The 19334-nt window shown below is 41.3% G+C and overlaps 1 protein-coding gene across 1 annotated transcript in view; it reads left to right on the top strand.

The window, feature by feature from the left end:
• Positions 1-14572: 14572 nt before the first annotated feature.
• The window catches only part of slc35f4 (solute carrier family 35 member F4), a 16322-nt gene continuing 11560 nt past the window's right edge, over positions 14573-19334 (top strand). The window contains exon 1 of the mRNA XM_005724039.1: positions 14573-15081. Within this exon, the coding sequence (XP_005724096.1) occupies positions 14853-15081 (229 nt within the window). The 5' untranslated portion in view covers positions 14573-14852. The remainder of the gene's footprint in view (positions 15082-19334) is intronic.

Raw genomic sequence — 19334 nt, 5'->3', positions numbered from 1 at the left:
AGTACAGAAGCAGGCGGTGACCTGCGCAAGCGTTAGGTGAAGTTCATCTGTGCACAACTGTTTATATAAACTGTAGCCAAGCAAAATTGTGCGCTGAGATTTATTTATGTGTAGAAAAATACATTTACTCAAATAGATATAGCTTGTAGAACAAGAAACAAGGAAACTGGAGCAGAGCAGTGAGAGAGTGGGTGGAGGTCAAAGAGCTGGGGAAAGTTAATAACTTGAAATAGTAAATATACATCCAGCTGATGGGAATTTGGCAGCAGCGCAGTAAATTATCGTCAAATGATCCACTTTGTTTCAAAATATACCCGCTGTATACTTTCTGGGACAAAAGTTTCAATTACTTAGGACAATGTGTATGTTTATTGTTTTACTGCTGCTATTAAGTGTCTGGTCTTAAAGTGTTGCCGTCAGGAAGATGGTGGAGACAGCTAATCTCAGATGGCGCTCTGCCCTGAGGGGACAGATAAATGAGGACCACCAGGGTGGATAAAACAACCAGCGAAACTGGGTCTAGGATGATCGTGGACTTTATTAACTTAAGTTAGAACAAATGTAGAGAAGCTTGACCAACGCTTTTTGATTGATATTCTCACATTAGTCAACATAACGAGCCTCTGGACTCAAAAAAAGAAAGCGTTCGGGCATGTTTCTCTTTTTTAAGGAAACATTTTCAGTAGCTGAAGTGTAATTTTCCATTGCCCTGAAAAGGAAAATAATCAAATAAACACACAATTTCCAGGACGGTGAGGCTGGGGTTGTGAGAAAGGAGGTTAGATGTAATTCTTTTCATGCTTTGCAGTTTCTCATTTAGTCTCTATCACAGAGGAAAAAGCATCAGCTAAGCCACTCATATGCCTCAAGTTCTACATTGCACCACAACACATTTAAATTCCTGTAACACATTTGCAGAGATTTTAGTAATCCACAGCGCTTAGCTGAAGGATCTGTTGCAGAACTTGGAAGTTTTTTCTTTAGAAACAAACCGTGAGGTCCTTTTAGTATCCATCTCTGATGAAGAACAGAACACAGACATACTGTCTGTAAGGCTGTGACATCCCTGAAATATTAAATGTGTTTATAGACTATAAAAAAACTGCTACCAAAGGAAAATGGTTTTTTTTAAACTACTGCATGATCTGCTTGAAAAGTGATTAAAATTGAAATCAGACCCGATCCCAGCAGTAAGCCCAACAAAGTTCAGACCATACGTCTTGTCTCCATGTGCAGGGGCAGATGTGAAAGAATTAGTAGGTGTTGTGATAAGCTTTGAACCACCGTGGAAAGTTATGGTGTTGAATGAACACAGACCACTAACTGAGCCCCCACACCCCGATTCGGGAACGAGTGAAAATGTGCAGCGCTAATCAGGTGAAAATAAACAGAGTCGCACCCCCAGGCATCATGGTAATGAGAGGAATGAGTGCAGGATGTTGAGGCCTAGACACCACCGTGAGCCCGTGTTCGTGCTAGTTTTGCTACCTGGATATCAGCATTTCCTCACTAAATAAAACTTGTATGAGGAAGCAATAATAACTTACGCTGTTTATGTGTATCTGTGGTTTGTTGGGGGGAAGACAGGGTCACTCACTCAAATGGATTACTCTGGATTAAAGCCAACAATGCCTTGGAGAGTCTGCACACAAGCTGTGAGCCTTAGAGGAGCCAGTGTACTCTGACTGGGGGACTCCATCCCGATCTCCAGGATCGCGGGAAATTTCCCATAGAGATGAGGAGAAGCAGATGTCTCTCTTTTTTGGTGTCACACAGATTCCGTATTTGTTTCCCTCCTTCATACAGTCGAACCTGGGCCTTCTTCCCCCCCAAGGGATGGGGGAGGAACACGAGCACCATGGGAAGGGCAGCTGTCCTTGAACCCAGTCACATGACGGGGGAGTCCTTTTTGTGGGAGGCACTGGCTTTAGGTACAGAGCTGTGAGCACATGGAGCGAGTCCAAGAGCTCCCAACTTTCTCATGGAAAAAGGCAAACAAGAAAATTTGATAAAAGCGTCATGCTCTGACGATTCCCACTTAAGATGGACAACCAGCACGCTTTTTCTAGGTGGACTGGGCTTTACTATTTTGTTCCCAATGTTGATATAGGGTGTGACCCCTGACTTCTGCCAGGAAGAAGAATCATTGATATCAGATGGGACCCACTAGACCACTCCCCCTCTTCTCATCGGGAACCTTCTGGAACTTGTACTTTTACAAATATCCTCTCTGGCTCTGTGTAGTGCACCTGCGACTCCCATGGGCCCTATGGCTTCCCCAGAGCCCGGTGCCTTGGCTTCTTCGGCTCAGTAATGACGTGAATACCACGGCTTGCAGCGTAAGACAAACAGTTGGTCAACTGCTGGCTGTTTGGCTGTGGTTTGTAAACAGATCAGCAGGGGGAGGAACAGTTACTCCCAGTGGAGATGAGACTGACTGACTATCCTGAGGCGGGAGAGCAAAAGGACAAGATACAAGGCTTATAGTTGTCTGCTAAATGTCCATGTTGCCTTGCCATCGGCTGAGATAAGGTTTTTGGTATGAGACTGTTTAGGTGGCCAAGATCATCCTTCAACCAAAGCATTTAGATTAGAGCACCCAATTTAACAAAAATCTAAATGCTAAAATGTTTAAAATGTGTGAGATACCGGAATTCCTACGAGGCTGCTCCTTCCATGACCTTGAAGTTTAAGAGGAGGGAGCAAGCAAGAGACTAATCCTTCTGGAGATAAATGAATACCTTCTTCAGTAAAAAGAATGTGTTAATAAACAAGTTATTTAAAAAAAAAGTTCCACTGATTTTCCATGTGTGCATTTTTTGTGCATAGTGAAATGTCGACAACACTGGAGAATTTGTGGAATTAAAAAGACTGATAGCTGCTCGATACTCGTGGCATAAAAGTGAGAATAACTCTAGAAGGACATTTTAGTATAACAGCATTTGAGGCAGAACATCAGGAAATATCAAAAAACCCTCATGAGCATCTGTGCACAGAGCGAATCTTGGTTACATTCCTTTTAAAGAGTATGTAAATACACTACAGCCATCTCTTCACCGATGCTCTTTTTTTTGAAAAACACGTTTCGGATTTTTTTGATAACAGCTCCATCACAGTGTCAAAATGTTGATGCAGATTAAACAATGAAACCAAACAGATCTTGGCAAATGTTGACTATACAAATCCCTGCAATACATCATGCTGTAATGAGCGAAGCACATGTCAGGGTAAAAGTGTGAGTCACGGTCGAAAGTTTTCGAGGAAGATTACTGACCCTGGCGGTGTTAATAAGGCTGTTTATACTATGTGCCTCTGTGTTTAAGTAGAGCTGAATGATCCGGGATTAAACGGAGGCACGCACGCAGATGACAAACTGGTGTCGATGGGGGTTTGGAGGCCAGGCTTGTACGCAACACTTTCATATCAGCAGGGTCATCAAGTGTCTTTGTGCTGGTGATCAAAGAAGATTGCAGTCTATTGTTTACACGCTAACCATGCTATTCGCTCAATATACAAGAGGAAGCACTTTAGTACTGAACTCATCTGTCATCCTGACACATCTTGCAACTCAACAATTGCAAATCTGCTCTAATGTTCCTCTGTGAAGCATTGGGGTGTCTCCATTCACACTATGCTACACCTGGCTGTAAAGAAACACCACACCTGCAGATCCAGAACACCACAGATAGAGAGATTAATCACACTACAAATGGATGCTGTGATTGATGGGAAACTGCGGCCCTGTGGTCATATGCGAGATAGCCTGAGGAACCAGTACAAAAGGGGGCTAAATGGGCCATCATCTGGCATTCAGCAGTATTCAGACCAAAAAGGGCTTCTTCTTTCTTCTTAACAAGGAGAAGTGAGGGAAGAGAAGCTCCACATCTGCTGCTTTTGATGGTGCAGTTGCAAGTAGTTCCCCACCCTCCCTCTTGACCTCTTCGCTGTGGTTTTCCTCCTCTTCTTATTATTCCTACTTCCTCCTGAGAGGACATATTCCCACACTGTAACCAGAAGGAATCTTGGTTCTTTCTGGCGTGACTTTGTCCACTTTCGTCGCAGAGATACCCAGAAGCTCCCTGGGTTTGAAGGAGGGGCACGGTTAGAGGGGGCAAAGGGCTCACCGTCCCAAGGGACGGCCCTAGTCTTCCACATAACAGATAAACTGTAAGTGGGATTTACACACTCACGTTATGCCACCCCGCCCACTGCCTTTAGCCCCCCATGCCTCCTGGGAAAGCTCTTATCAATGTGAAGAAGTCACTGAAGGAAATGCCATCTTAATTTAAAGAGCCTGCACACCGCTCTTCATCTCCTGTCTACAGCGATGAGAAGATTTGCTTTGCCACTGCTGGGTTCGGACATGGCTTGCAACTATTAGACAGGGTGCCTCGTGGCATTGTGGCTGGCGTGCTAAAGGATCTGACCTGTGCACCCTGGTGCTTCCAGGATCAGATTACAGGCCTCACAGACATGGCAGAGAGCGTAGAAGCAACAGGAACAGGCTAAGCACACAGGCTTGGGAAATGTGCTCATGGATGGACAGACCTTATTACTCTGGGCAGGAAACACAAATCTGCAGATGTTGAACAGCTGGGAGACATCTGCATGGGAAATAAGTTATCCTGAAATATGGGATCCCGGGTGTACTGCTGTGTTTTACATCCAATAGCTTGTGTAAGAGAGTCCTATTGCATGAAGCTGAAATGAATAAATTGGATTTCTGAATGGAGTGGCACAGTGGAGGCAGTCTCTACTATATTTCTGAGAAATTGCCCATATACTCAATCTGAAAGGGGCACGAATGGCACCTTATATGCAGCGTATTTATTCCCTTTGGTGGAAATGAGATGGAAGCTGAGGGAAGCGAAGCAGGGGAAGAGATAGGAGCAAGTTGTTTCAAGGATGCAGTCAAATAAAGTACTACAGGCAGTGTCCAGTCCAAAGCATCTGGTCTCTGAGATGATGTTATGCATGCAGGGTGCTTGAGAAATGTGAAACAAGTGATAAACCTCAAAGCAACAAACAAAAAATAAAAGAAGCCTTTCCCATGAACTGGCTGATGGAGGACTTGAAGTTATGCAATTTCAGCCTTATTCTGTTGTCAGTTTTAAATCAGCCGTCATAACAGCATGTATTTCTTTTGTATTTACCTTTAATGGCAAACAAAATGGGAAACATACTATGCACACTGCAACTGTTTATTGGATTTCACAAGTATAATAATAAAAACACAAACACACAAAAACCCCAGATGTTTTATTGCAACAGAAACTTTAAAGTCAAAGTACGTGCTTTTATTAAAAGAAATCTTTTAACGCTTCAGCGACATATTGGCAATTCTCTTTATCGCGTAACACGCATCTGTCTGAAGAATGAAAAAGTGTGAGATCTTAGAAGTACCGCAAAGCCAATCGCTTCAAAGAAAGGCAGCAGCTGTGAAGACATGAAAGCTTAAAAAGCCCTTATCAGATTGGTAAAGTGTTTTTCTCAAGACACGAAGAAAGGTACAGACACGCACACAAACCCAAGGAATCATGAATCAGAAGTTATTAGCATAATTCAAAGTAAATCACGAGGGACACATCAAGGTTCAGCAGTTTAGAAGCTTTGCTGCAAAAAGGTATAAAAATCTAAATTTAAATATGTGCGATATAGCGGATCTTGTACCATCTTTTCTCTGATGAGAGAGACTTCTATTTTCAGTGCCTATACCAAAAGTTAGGTCCTGAGGCTGAACACAAGATGATAAGAACATACTGTACATGGCAGTTTTAATGCATCACACTCAAAGGACCAGAAACTGTGCTATCATGGATAATAACACTCCCAGAGTACCCCAGCTATTAAACGATAGTATTCTGGGTCACTTGCTTGACCATACATAGACTGACTATTACATCTAATTGCACTAGTCTGTCACAAGCAATAGTAATCATATTGAACTGCTCAGTAAGTTCCATGTGGCATGATTTATAGACAAACTTCGTCTCTCTATAAAGTGGCGTTTGGACACAGTTCAGCTCAGGGAGACCAGGCAATCGCTATAACATCTGAAATTACTCATAATCTCGGTTCCCAGAAAACCTTGGGAAACACTGTCTTGCTGTGCAGTTGGAGTAATCTGACTCATTCGCTAAATTAGATGCTTCGTGAGGTGCCAAGTTGATAGCTTTTAGAATCCTAAGGAATTTCTGTCAATCCACAGTTGAAAACTTAGACTTAGGCAGAGAAGCAAGAAGCAGGATTCCTCCTTTGGATGCCAAAGTCATGAGACTCCTGGATTTACAAGTCAGATAAAGGTTTATCTGCCCTTGGAAAAGGTCATAGGCCCCAAACTGGATTTTAATCAGATGGAGCAGACAGGAAAGGAAGTGAGACTTCTGAATGTGTGATGCAAGTTGCCAAAGGAAGAACATAAAGACTACCTGAACACCAGAACGTTTACCTTAAATCTGATTCTTTACCATGTTTTTTTGTGTATGTGACTTTTTGTGATCCGTCTTTTTTAGCTGTTAATAATTATTGCAGTTAATATTTTTTTTAAAAAAAAGGAAGGTTTTAATCTGAACGCACCAAAGGAAGTGTTAAACAGATGGCTTATTAAGCAGTGAGTCTGCTATTCTGTATTAAGTTGTTTCAGAAGAATGTCGAGCCTCACTTGGACTTGACTTGTCTGCAACAGCGAAGATAAAAGTTTTATTTCTGTCATGAGAATATCTGCTGTGCTGCAATGATCTAATCATGCGGCTTGAGTTAGAAGGAGAGTTGATCAGAGACACATCTTTGTGTGCAGCCTAGCCTGACACTGGAGATACGAACACCTTGTTAAAAATGTGAGAATCGGGCATATTAATGATAATACACAAAACTGATTGATTTGTTTTAAATCCAGCTATGACAGCACCCCGGTGCAGAATGAATGAATTAGTTGCTAGCTCAAGGGTCTTACAGCTGCAGCTTGCTGCAGGGTTCACTGTAATGCAACTGTCTCATTAGGCCACTCATAAGGAATTATGCTCATATCAAAGAGTTAATCAATACAGCTATGTATAAATCAGCAAAATGCAGAAAGAGGTTTTTCAACGTGGAACGATATGACAGTATTAGGAAGTTCACTGTTTGTACAACAGACTACAACACGTATCTTGAGACTCTGAGATGCTTACAGCCGTGAATGAATAATGCTGGTAATACTGGGAGTTTGCAGAGAAAACGACAGTCTCAGAACAACAGTGTGTACAAAGCGAAAGCGTTTGTAATAAAGGCGCTTATGCTTTTGAAGTACTTTTTTCCCCTTCTTAGATTCCAAACAAAAGATGTTCATAAATAATAACAATACTACACATAAATGGCGAGAGAGAGACAAGATAATTTTGTGCTCGGCGTGGTTCCTCTGTTTGCAGTGCCTCCCTTTTCATATGAAAATCAGAGTGTTATCTTGGAAAATGTAACAGAAGTGAAAACGACTAAAATTTAATATGTGTAAAAGACGGCGTGGCAGCGGGAGCTCCTCATTAGTAGCTGCTGCTTTTGATTGTGGACAACAAAACAATTCTTACATCCTTCTGGTGGCTGTATGGGATCCCATCAGATTATACATAAATATGCATACATTAAATCTATAAAGATTAATTCAAGAAGTAAAACATACAGTTTTTCATCGACTTACTTGAAGGATTATCATGCAAGTGATATCTTTTTGATGGTCTGTATGTAATGTGCTGTTTGTAGCACTGCTACAGCCTCATGCTCTATCCATAATAGATGCAAAATCACATCAAAGCCTAAATAGACACAACTGAGTGATTTTCAGCATCTGAAAAAAACCTTTCTCGTGTCTCATCACAGTTGTGTTGTTGGCAGGATGACCAGAGGGTGGCACTCTAGTAACAGCAGTAAAATGGTCGTAAACCGCATGTTTTTATATGAGGCTGTATGTATAGCTCCAATATCGCACTCAAAATCAAGAGCTGTATAAGACAGACGGAGTATGATGCTTTCAAAAATAGTTTGGGGAATTTTTTTAAGACAATATATGTAAATAGACTAGACTAGATTCATCAGTCAAAGTGATTGCAGTTAGTTTAAAGGCTGATGTAAATCAAAGCAAATAAATCTGTACATATTTAGTAAATATCTTTGCCATACAGACCTGCAGCTTAATCTGCAGTTAAAGCACTAAGACTTTAAGTTATAGCAACTCTGTATCATCTCATACTATTTAACATTCAGGTTTTGTAAAAAGAAAGAAAAGGATTTACACAAAATATAGTCTATTAAAGTCCTGCTTAAATTTGGGATCCAAGATCGATTACACTCCACATGCTCACTCTTTTTGACTTGTAAGGATAAATGTGAAGCAAACAGGAAACAAGTGCTGCTGTGATTTTGTTTCCTTTCGTCATGCATTTCACTGTAGTTTTTCATAAGAGGACAGTTAAAAAGGATTTTTTAAAATAATTATTTTCCCCCCAAAATCAACAATAACTTTCCAATTTGCACACTAGAAGAAAGAGCTTCAGTGTGAGTTTACATACTGAATCCCAAGTGTGCATGGTAGTGTTGATGAAATAGCATAGCACATAGCCAAAACAAGTCATTTATCAAGAGTTTCATCAACATGAGGCATCATTTGGGAGCATTTCCTGTTTCAAAAAACTCCTCAGGGACTTAGTTATCAGTGAGCATCAATTCCCTGTAGACTCCTCTTGCTGAGACAGTGGCCTTGAGACAGAGTGTGACCCTGCACCTACACAGCTTGATGGCCTAAATGGTTTAATCAATGTGGGTCTTTGAGGGATAAGGGCTCTTATGGGGGATGATGCTCAAGGGTGCATAGGGTCAGAGTGGATGATCAATATTTAAGGGGCCCACAGCATTGGCAATACAGTGCAGATGTGCATCTTTAGCTCCGTTCTAGCCAAAAAATAAGCTACTTGTAAAAAATGAATATGCCCCTGGGTAAATTAAAGGCGGACATTGTATGAAATAAGCTTAGAACTGGAGTTGAATTATGATCCTGCTCTTACATTTGTACATAAAAACCAAAAAACTAAGTGCAGGTAGCATTGTTCCCATTGTTCCCTTAACAATATAAGTTAGCACAGGGCAGCTGAACCAGCTATCTCGATGAAAAACATGGATTCTGAATGTGAGACTCTATAAAATGAGCATGAACTGCAATATTTCTGTCACTCTGCAGAAAGAGAAAAAATATATCTTCATCAGCTCTTTTATCACCCTTAATTTAAGCTGTGTACTTTTGGTTATATTCTGAAAAAGGCTGTCTTTATGCATTATTTAGGTGGTGTTTGCTGACTAACACTTCCCAGTGACACTTTTTTTTCTGTGTGTATTGGCGAGAAACCATAAATAACCCCATTTTAATATATGACTATGAATACACTAGGAGCTACAGCTTCATCCTCCCTAAGGCTGCTTGGAGAGGATGATTTGAGCCACACTCTCCACTATTTCGCTCTTCATACCTGCCAAAGGAAACAACAACGAGAGCTTCATGCACCATGTCTTTATTCACCTTGTGTGCTTTTGTTGGATCAGAGTTCAACCTGTTTCACTCTGAGAATTGACCGTCTTGTCTAATACTTGATGTAATTAATGAGCTCAGAGTTCAGTGCGACCAAAAATCTGACTATGGAGCAGGAGAGAGACAAACCTGTCGATAGTCAACAACTGAGCTTATGTAGTGCTGGAAATGGAGGTTAACCACACAAAAGCAAGTCTGACCAAGAGTTCATCGAGCTCTGCTTCAATAGATTGAAGCTTAAGTCCTCATCGACTGGCTGTCGAGTTGCAGCTTATCTAACTTTGTGCTTCTGGGGCTGAAAACTTTCTAAAACTGAAAGACCTGGATATTCTTCAAAGGCTCTTGAATGAACTTTTTTTTTTAATCCACATGAAAATGTACATACTGCAAAACAAAAAAGTCAGATGCACTGGCAAGGTGACCTCTGTTGTAGCGTGCAGCAGTTGCTAAGTAGGTTGACCTTGTGGAGCACCTTGGTGAAGCCCTCATTCACACTTTTGAATGAAATGGCTGAGTCAGTACTGAACTAATTGCCATGCCCTTTGTGTGGAATTTAACATAACCCTGGTCCTGTAGTGTATGCAGCCTGAGCCATTTTCAACTGTCAATTACAGAATTTTCTATTAAAACTGAAAACTCATTTTCCTGTACAGATGTGTCTCCGTCAAAACCCCCGTGGTGCTGTTGAAATAGAGATCGGCAAATCTGCAATCTGTTGAACAGCATCTGCTGTAATAAACACCCTGAAATCATCAAAATTCAGAGCGTGTGAGAGTGAGGCAGACCCCTAAGCTAATATCAGTGTGACCATTACTCACAATCCCGCCTGGTCAATCATGCTAAATGTCCCCATCCCTGCTGTTGTCATCCAGCCTTTGCTCCTCAGCCCCCTCCTCACACCGGAGGCCTAATCCATCATCCTGCCTGCAGTGCAAAGGGATGGAGCATGCAGAAAAGCTACACTGAGGGATTTAACTTTGTTACCACCAGAGGCCATAAATCTACAGCGGCTGCCTCCAAGAGCTGCTCTACAGTTACATGATTAAATGTATGACATAACATAAAGGATGCATAGATGTGAATGAGAAATTGTGGTTGTGGCACTATTGTGATATTTTACCTCGGCTATAGAGCTGTACCCTAATGTGCTGCATAGTTCTACGCTTTTAATATATTTCAAAGATGAACTTTATCAAGATTTAAAGATTTGGTCCAGACAGCTTCTTAACTTGACAAACAGTGTGGCTTAATGGAAAGAAACCATTTCATCCAATTCTTAAAGGAGTTTTTTTAAAAAAAAATATATTTATCATTTTGATATTAAAATGTAGTTTTCCAACCCAGCCTTGTAAATACAAGTAAACATGTTTCTTCATCTAACAATATATCTTGCTATGCATTAAATACATCCAGTACACCTAAAGAGAATCTAATGAACAAATGCAAAAACACTTCTTATCCTCTTATTGACAGCTTCTTCTAATGACATGCAAATGCTCACTGCAAAATTCAACCTTGTATGGATTGGTTTATTGATCGTCCTTTAACGACAGGACAAAGGTCAAGGGTTACGTGCTTTCTCGTGTACGAGTCCACATGCTTAAAGACGTATTGTGATATCCATTTTGCTGACTCTTTCAGTGACGCACTTCCAGCGTCCTCTGTCAGGCAACAATAAACTATGTGTACATGTTTTACAAGTCATAGCCACATATGGAGACAGTGACCTTCAGTGATGTGGATAACAAGACAACTGTTGATGAAAGCGTCATATTTCAGACGTTATACTGAGTCAATGTGACAGACAGTGACTTGAGGCACTAATTACACTCTGTCTTGTCACAGTTAAATTGTCACACTGGTCCTGTTTTGAACACCAGAGGGAGCTGCCTGCAGGGTGAACGTTTGCATTTACTGAAGTCTGATGTATAGTGGGAGAACGCAGCAATGTGTGAACTGGAGTTAGCACTAACGTATTATTTTTTGCTCTCTGGAGCGTTTTGATTTATGTTGTTTTCTCCTTCGAGTAAATAATTCTGCAGAGGCTTCTGATTATTCAAAAATGAGTGAAATGTGTGACAAGATGCCCTTTTCCACTAAAAGCATGTTTACCGTGTCTTGGAGTGGATTAGCACGAGGGAGAGGATAGGCTCTGTGGATCGTTTATTTTTAAAAATGCAGCGTGGTCGTTGCGTACTTTGTTTATACACTGACTGGCATCGTTAAGTGAGAGCAAGCAGACTCTCTCTTGCCAATTGTCCTCTCGACACAAATCAACTTTTGTGGCTGAAGACAGAGGAGGTGGAAGAGGAAATCCTATAGGCCGGAGAGTGCTCTGTGAGACGCAAGTGTTTTTCTTTGCATGGAGACAACAAAGAAAGGTCATGTGAGGCTTCAAAGGACATAACGATATTTCATCTTAAGCACTGTTGTTGTGCAACAGGATAGTTTCTGTAGTTGGAAGAGAACTATCTCAATGTCTGAATATGTGATTTTTCAATCTGAAAAACTGGCTCTGGTATGAATATTCATTTCTCGCTGCATTTACATTCCAGTTTCTCTCCAATTGAGAAAGTTATTGAACGTTTACCAAGCTTTTAAATATGACCTTTTCAGGCCAACATGCCTTCCAATCACAGCTGGACTCACTATATTGAAATTCTAACCCTCCTCTTCTGTTGAACGGCCCTCTTTTTCTTTCTCCGTGCACGAGCCGGGTTTATCTTTAGTGCGCATTGAATATTTATACAGCAGGTGGCTGGGGAGTCAGTCACTGATCTCTAAGGTGACTTGCTGAGCCTCTGTGGGAGGTGCTGGTGTGATGGGGTTGGTCTGGGATGAAGTCACATGGGACATATTGTCTCCTCGGTGTGTCCTTTTATTCCACTTAGGTAAAGGATTATATTGTGTGGTAGACTGCCTACCACAAGCACAGAGGAGAAGAGTCAGGGAGCCATTAGAGTGCTATTATAGCTAAACTGTCATTTGATTGATGTTCTCAGCTCTCAACATCAAATATTGTGCTCTTTGCACACACCGGTTGTACATGCTGTTGTTGTATATTAACAGATGGAAAAACTCTCCGGCACACCAAAAAGTGAGAAACATTTGAAGATTTGATTAATAAGACAATCTGAGTTTTAGACTCGGGCTCTCTCACATATTCTCCCGCACTAGAGGTGGAAGGAAAGGAAGGTGAGACAGTAATTTATCATGCACTGAGGATTCACATCAGGGAGATGCTCTGAATGATAATCATGTTGTCTGAGATTGAGGTCAGCCTCATTGCTGGGGGACAATTAGAAATCCTATTAAAGTTGATACGAGGATCATCTTTTCATAATAGCTTTTAAGATATTGCTTCAAGGATGGAGTGATTTCTTTAGAGATCACTTTGCGATGACACTTTCATACAACACAGAGCACGAGCATTTAAAATCCAAAATGCCAGGCCTTGCATTGTAACAGTTCATGCATAAACTGCTTTCTTAATGTGGGTTATAGCTGCAAAGACTTTTAATAAGCTTGCTGCTGTCAGAGAGCAATTTTCCCCCTGAGCTGAACTCTTCTTCATGCGTTAACAGCTGACAGAAAATAGTAACTCTGACGAGCACCTCAGACATGAAAGGGCACAAACTAATGCAAAATTTGCTACTGTAGCCGTTTAGATATTGTATTGCATAAACTATACAGTAATGTAACAAAAGTAGACACATGAAGAAAACTTTTTTTAAACTTTTTTTGGATTGAGCTGCACAGACTTGTAAGAAAGTGTCCAATAATAAATTAGCAATTCTCACAAAAAGGCAAGGAGAAAGTTTCTGGGCATTGGCATTTCATTGTTGTAGCCACAAAGCTGTCCATGAACTGAATGTGTGAGATAAGTGCTTTGGAGTGCAAACAAACTGAAACAAAAGAACATGAGGTGGAGATTGGTTTAGTAAGTAAGACAGGGGGAGGAAGCACTTCTGCCGTCCAAGGGCATCATAAACCCCAGCATGTGTCTGCACAACAATGCCAACAGGGGCACAAATTCTCCACACACTGGGAATCGATTTCACACAGAGAGGGGAGGACTTGGAAAAGAGGCGTATCGCAGAGACACTGAAATACTCCATCTTGTGTTACTGGATTTGGAGCCCAGTTTTCTGAATGTTTTTTTCCCCCAAGTATCTGCAAGCTGGGAGATCCAGTCAAGTGGAGCTTTCCTGAGCCAGCACAAGAACCTGTGGCCAGCTGAGGAAAAGAGATTGTTCTGGGGGTTTACCTTAGAATAAAATTCATAATAAGCGCTTGAAAATTGTAAGAAAAAAACTTGACTGGCTATGGTGAGCAGCAGTGTGCACAAACTTCATAATCTGTGAGCTTTTATACTAAAAGAAAAACATTTTACACAAAGGCTGACAATAAGAAAAATAACACACATTTAAGGGCCCACAGCAGTGAGACAAACCTGTGCCAAACACACACGCATGTTTTATTAACAACAAACACAAAAGTCAGTGAGAGGTCCAGGATTAGTCCACAAATAACAGAGAGCCAGAGGGGGTAGTGAATACGTGCTGAAAATAGAGCGTCAAAAATAAACTGCTTGTGGTCTTTTAAAAGATATTTTTGTGTTGGGTTAAACGAGAAGTTACGATTTATTTAATCAGTTTCTGTCTGATGTGTCCCCCGGCACCCAGCTGTAGACCGATTGATTTTTTATATTCCTAAAATAAAGCCCCTTCTTTCTTCAGTAGAACTCGATAAAGAGACGAAGGAGAAGAGAAGGAAACAAAAGCGCATGCCAGCCATCAACTGAAATATAACAGCGATACCAAGGGGAAGTCAAAAGATCCACTACCCCCAAATAATGGAAAAATACAATTTAGCTGTTTCATTAAACTGAAATGACCGATGCAATACGGTATATTATAGAGATATCATGAAATAAAAAAACGCATTAGAGTAACTAATTACTGAAAACCACGTTGCTTTTTTATTTCATTTTATAGATACTGCTATAAGCGGACTCTGCTCTTCATCGCTGATCGCAGCCAAGTTTGCCGTCTCTTGTTTTATTAAACACGCATAAAAACGCATGTGATAGTAGTGACACGCCCCCTGGTGTTTCACGGCTGCCAGGCTGCTTGAGTTTGATAACCTTGCTCTGCGTCCGAGAGCATCACTGAAGGAATGTGGATGTGGGTCTGGATGCCTTCCTCTTGCTGCTAATTGTTGATGCAGCCCCGGAGGTCTCTCGCATGGTTATCAAGGCTCGTCCCCGGTCTCATCTCATCTCCTCCCGCTCAGACCTACAATGATGAGCACCGAGACTGTTTTTGAGAGTGGAGACCAGCCTTGTATTCGGCTGGAGCCCCTGAAGAGCACACACTTGCCGGGCAAGTCGACGCCGACCGGTGGCAGCTGCGATGTCTTCACGGACAGCAGCCCCAAAGCGACAGCCAACGGACTGCACGACATTGAGGACCGGATTCTGAGGATCACCGGCTACTACGGCTACAACCCGGGATACTCCAGTCATAAAAGTGAGTGAAAAGATGCCAAAAAAGAAAAAGAAAAAGAAAGTAGTCTGGTGTAGTCATTTGTTGATGTGACAGGTTCACGCATTTATTAGGCAAGTGTGATACTGCGTAAATTAAAGACTGTGGCAAAACGGTGCTGCCTATCAAAGCATGTTATAGCTGCCAAAAGCAAAAATGCTTGTAATTCGGTGTTTGGAAGAAACAGTGTACAATTGCCAAATCTTTTTAATTCTAATTAGGCCTTGTGCAAAATTGGTTAATGAAAACTGGATTTTAATTGTGGCTGTTAAGGAGCAGCAGAGTGTCCATCTCTGCCACTGTCAGCTGGAGGGTGGGGGATGAGCTGGCCCGTCCATCTCTGTTAGTGAGGGGGAGGTGGGGGTAAGGGGGCAGAGAGAGGCATACGAACCAAATGTAGCGCTGCGAGACAATGCAGTTACACAGCAAAGAGCCATGCAGTTAAGTGACTGCTTGAACTGTACTCTAAGGTTGCCAGCTATCGAGCGCTCACATTCCCCACATTGGAGAAGGCTGTGAACAGTCACTCCCAATCAATTGTTTATTCAAAATCTCACAGCTTCTCCTGTGATGGATGGGAATATTACCAGCTATCTCCTGGCATGCTTCAAATACAGCAGTGCGTGTATGTGTTAGCTAAGCTTCTCTATAATTTTCTTCTTGTCAAAGAGGTTTTGATTTGTGTCAGGCATTGCTCTGAATTTGCTGACATTGAGACAATGGCTGTGATTGGAGAAGAGAGCTGATGGTGCACTTTGTTCAGGGATGATCTTTAGAAAACTTGCCCTCCGGTTTTGTTCGAGTGTTGCCATTGGCAGCGGGATTATGAGAGAGAAAAGTGGGGAGAAAGGCACTAAGCTCTTTGAAAAGCCAATCAGTGCTATCATAAATGGCTCTATAGTAATGAAGTGAGGTGAGAGGAGGAGGATTTGACAAGGCCTAAAGCACCGGAGCAGGCACAGATTCACCTTTGTGTTGCATAATTGGCCTAACCACTACGATTTTATGTCGTTTCTCTTTTAAAGGGATTTTTTCCCCGTTAAACAAATTCCCCAAAATGCAGCTGGTCATCATGTGAGTGTCTTGACATTCAGATGCTGAGACCCTTAACCTCAATTAAATTGGGCACGCAACAGCGGCTCCCTAACATCTCCCTCTGGCTGCTACATAAAAGTTCAAACATAAATTCCTGACTTAAATACACATGCAGGAAAACGATGTGCTCTCAATGTTATGGCTTCCCTGCTCTGTGATATACGGTGACAAATCTATTTGAAATCTCAAAGGAAATACCGCCATGCTGATAGGGTCTCATTCAATCGAGAACAGTTCCAGCTGAGGCTCTTTCAGATCAGCTCGGAGCATCTCAATGGCTTTTTAGATAGAGGCTGCGGAAAGAAAAAGCGAAATGAGCCTGTCTTTCATTAACCGCCTCCTGTTTATCAGGGGTGTCAGTTGCAGTAGATTAACCATGAACGCAATCACACATTTTACTTGAGAATGTGTCTACTTGTCTGGATTAATCTATTGAAAGAACACCTGATTAATCAGGAGCAGTCCAAACTTTCAATTGAAGACAGATTGAACAGTTCAGAGGCTTCTGATACAGCACCAGAGTTATGTAACCAGTCCTGAATGACTGGCTCTAATAAATAAAGTATTTTGTATTTTAGAAGCTTGAAGTAGCACTGGCATCATTGATATTTACTTCTAGTTTTTAAATAGTGCAAATATTCCGATGTATATCGCAGAAGGCTGAGATGATAAGGTGCTGTTGCTGATTACTGATTGGCCAGTAAAAAGAGTTTTTTTTCTGATTATTGAAAGATTGTTTTAGCTATTTTTAAATAAAAATGCCAACATGAAGAACAGTAGGCATTTTCATTATTTTCTGACAACACAGGCTAAATTATTCATCATCTATTTCTGCAAAAAAAAAGAAGAAGAAAAAAAGAAAAACAAAAAATAATCATCAAATTAAACAATAATGAAGATCAGTATCTGGTGAGGCTCTGGTTTCCAGTTTTTGCAGCCTTGAGTCTGTTATTCTATCGTCTATAATATTCTGTACTTGTGAAAATGAAAGCTGGGGTGCTGTCTGTGATATTATTTGAAATATAGGGAGCAGGTGTGGATTGCAAGAGCCGTACCAAGGTTATAAAAGATAGTGCATCAGTCAGAAGGTTTTTTTTGACCTGAAAGACATTTCCCATTTTTTAGATAGATCCGTTTCCCCTGTTTTTTTTTTCCATCTATCCATCAAATGAATGAAAGTCCATACAAGGTGCTCTCCAGTGCAGCTTGTCAGTGTTTTTCCTGTGTTTACAGCTCTTAAACACGTAGCTGCTAATCTGAGAAAATTTTATTTGCACATCATCATCCTGCTAATTCTTCTTCTCTTTCTTTGCTGCGTCTTGCTGCCTGAAAGCATTGCACTCAAGTACTGTGGTTTGTTTACACTTTGAATCACATGTCCCTCAAGCTGGTGAGTATCATTTTCCATAAAGGACAAGACAAAGGAGCACCTAAATAGAACAGAAGGCTTGTCCTGCCAAGCCTATGGCGTAATGATATATTTAGTAAGATCTTGTTGCCAGTTTGTTCGTATTGCCACTTGCCATCTGTGTTGAATTAGAAGATGCCTCTGAGGGGAATTGTGGACCACATTTGGAGACAAGGTCCGGACTCTAATGCATACAGTACAGTCATGACACAATGGCTGCATGCAGTGACAGAATCTGAGAGGGAAAAAGTAAATGCTTTTCTAAGCAAGCAAGGTGCAATATCTCTTGATCCGCTACTTACATGGTTGCACAGCTATGAACGCGCGCTCCAGTGAGAAGCTGTAACGGAATGGATTTTTTAATGAGAAAATAAAAGGAAAGTAAATTCTAACAGAACAATGGTGTGTGAGGCAAATGCTTCCCCAGCACCTCCTGGAAAACATTGCTGTAATTTGCTGGGTGTCTTTTTTGAGGTGGTAATTTAGAAAAAGTGTGTAGTGCATGTGCGCTCCCCGCTGGGTAAATGGGTACAGTGCAAGAGAAATTGCAGGTACTTGTAGTTGAAGTCCCACTCAGTACTGGACCTATATCTTTTTCACTGCAGGCGTCACAGTAAAGCAGGGGCACACCTGAGCACTCAGAAGGAAATTATATAGAGGAAGGGCAGGAAAGGCAACCATTTATCACAGAGCAGTGTGTTTTTATGTCTACTTCTGTCCACAGACAAAGTCTAGAAACATAAGGAAAGAAGACAGATGATGATTGTGAATCTATACATGCCTGTGAGTGTGTTTTAAAATCAGACAGTGTTCACACTAGATGAATATCCCTTTTCTTCCTCAAACATTCTGTATGTGCACATACTTATTTTGGACCGTCCCGTTCCCATGCCTGCTCACTCTGTGCTATTTATAGCCAGGCCAACGAATGGGATATGAGCTTTGCCTGAATGACTCCTGGAGTGCTGTTAGTCCTCAATGCTCCTGCAAAAGCACAGAACTAACCTGGGAGTAATGGGTGCAATATTTCTCCATGAGAGTTACAGAAGTGCTGACCTATTCTTGTGCGACTGTACACTCGGTGTTGTAGTATTGCAGCCCATTTCAGGTGATAAAATTGAAAAAAAAAAAAAAGAAAGGTTTTTTTTTTAGCTCACCTCAGCAATTTATGGTTAGGAACTTTGTTTTGCAAGTATCTTGGGGCTATTGCAGAGATTATCGCCCACAAAGACACTTGAACCCCAGCTGCTCTGGATGCGTCTGTCACTGTGTGAGCGGGTTAATGGCTGTAGTGTAAAAGCCCTTTGAGTGATCAGTAAGAAATAAAGGAGCATATACATTACAGCCAACTGCTGTCATGCAAAGTAACATTACATAATATGGGAAGAGAGTATGTGTGTGTGTGTGTGCGTGCATTGCTGCTACACTGAGGTATGAGCTGCAGCCAAACATTGCCCTCTTGTGGTCTGTAAATCTAATCACATCAATAAATCTTTGTAAAAATGTTTCCATCATTTTTTAGAAAGTCAGTGGGATTATTTGTTTGTGAACTGGACCAACAAAACAAACCCCAGAAATAATGACCAAGCCATATTTTATTAAAGTGTTATTAAATTCCCAAACTGATCTACTTAGTAAAGTCAGTATCTGTGGTGTTATTAATCAGGCGTACCCAAAGTTTCCACAGTCAAATGGCCATACACCACAGGTATGGGATGTCGGTGCATTTTACTTG

This window comes from Pundamilia nyererei, unplaced genomic scaffold (assembly GCF_000239375.1).
Source record: "Pundamilia nyererei isolate P.nyererei 1_Seehausen unplaced genomic scaffold, PunNye1.0 scaffold00010, whole genome shotgun sequence".
NCBI classification, from domain to species: domain Eukaryota; kingdom Metazoa; phylum Chordata; class Actinopteri; order Cichliformes; family Cichlidae; genus Pundamilia; species Pundamilia nyererei.
The sequence above is the reverse complement of the archived record's forward strand: the minus strand, read 5'-3'. Positions and strand labels throughout refer to the sequence as shown.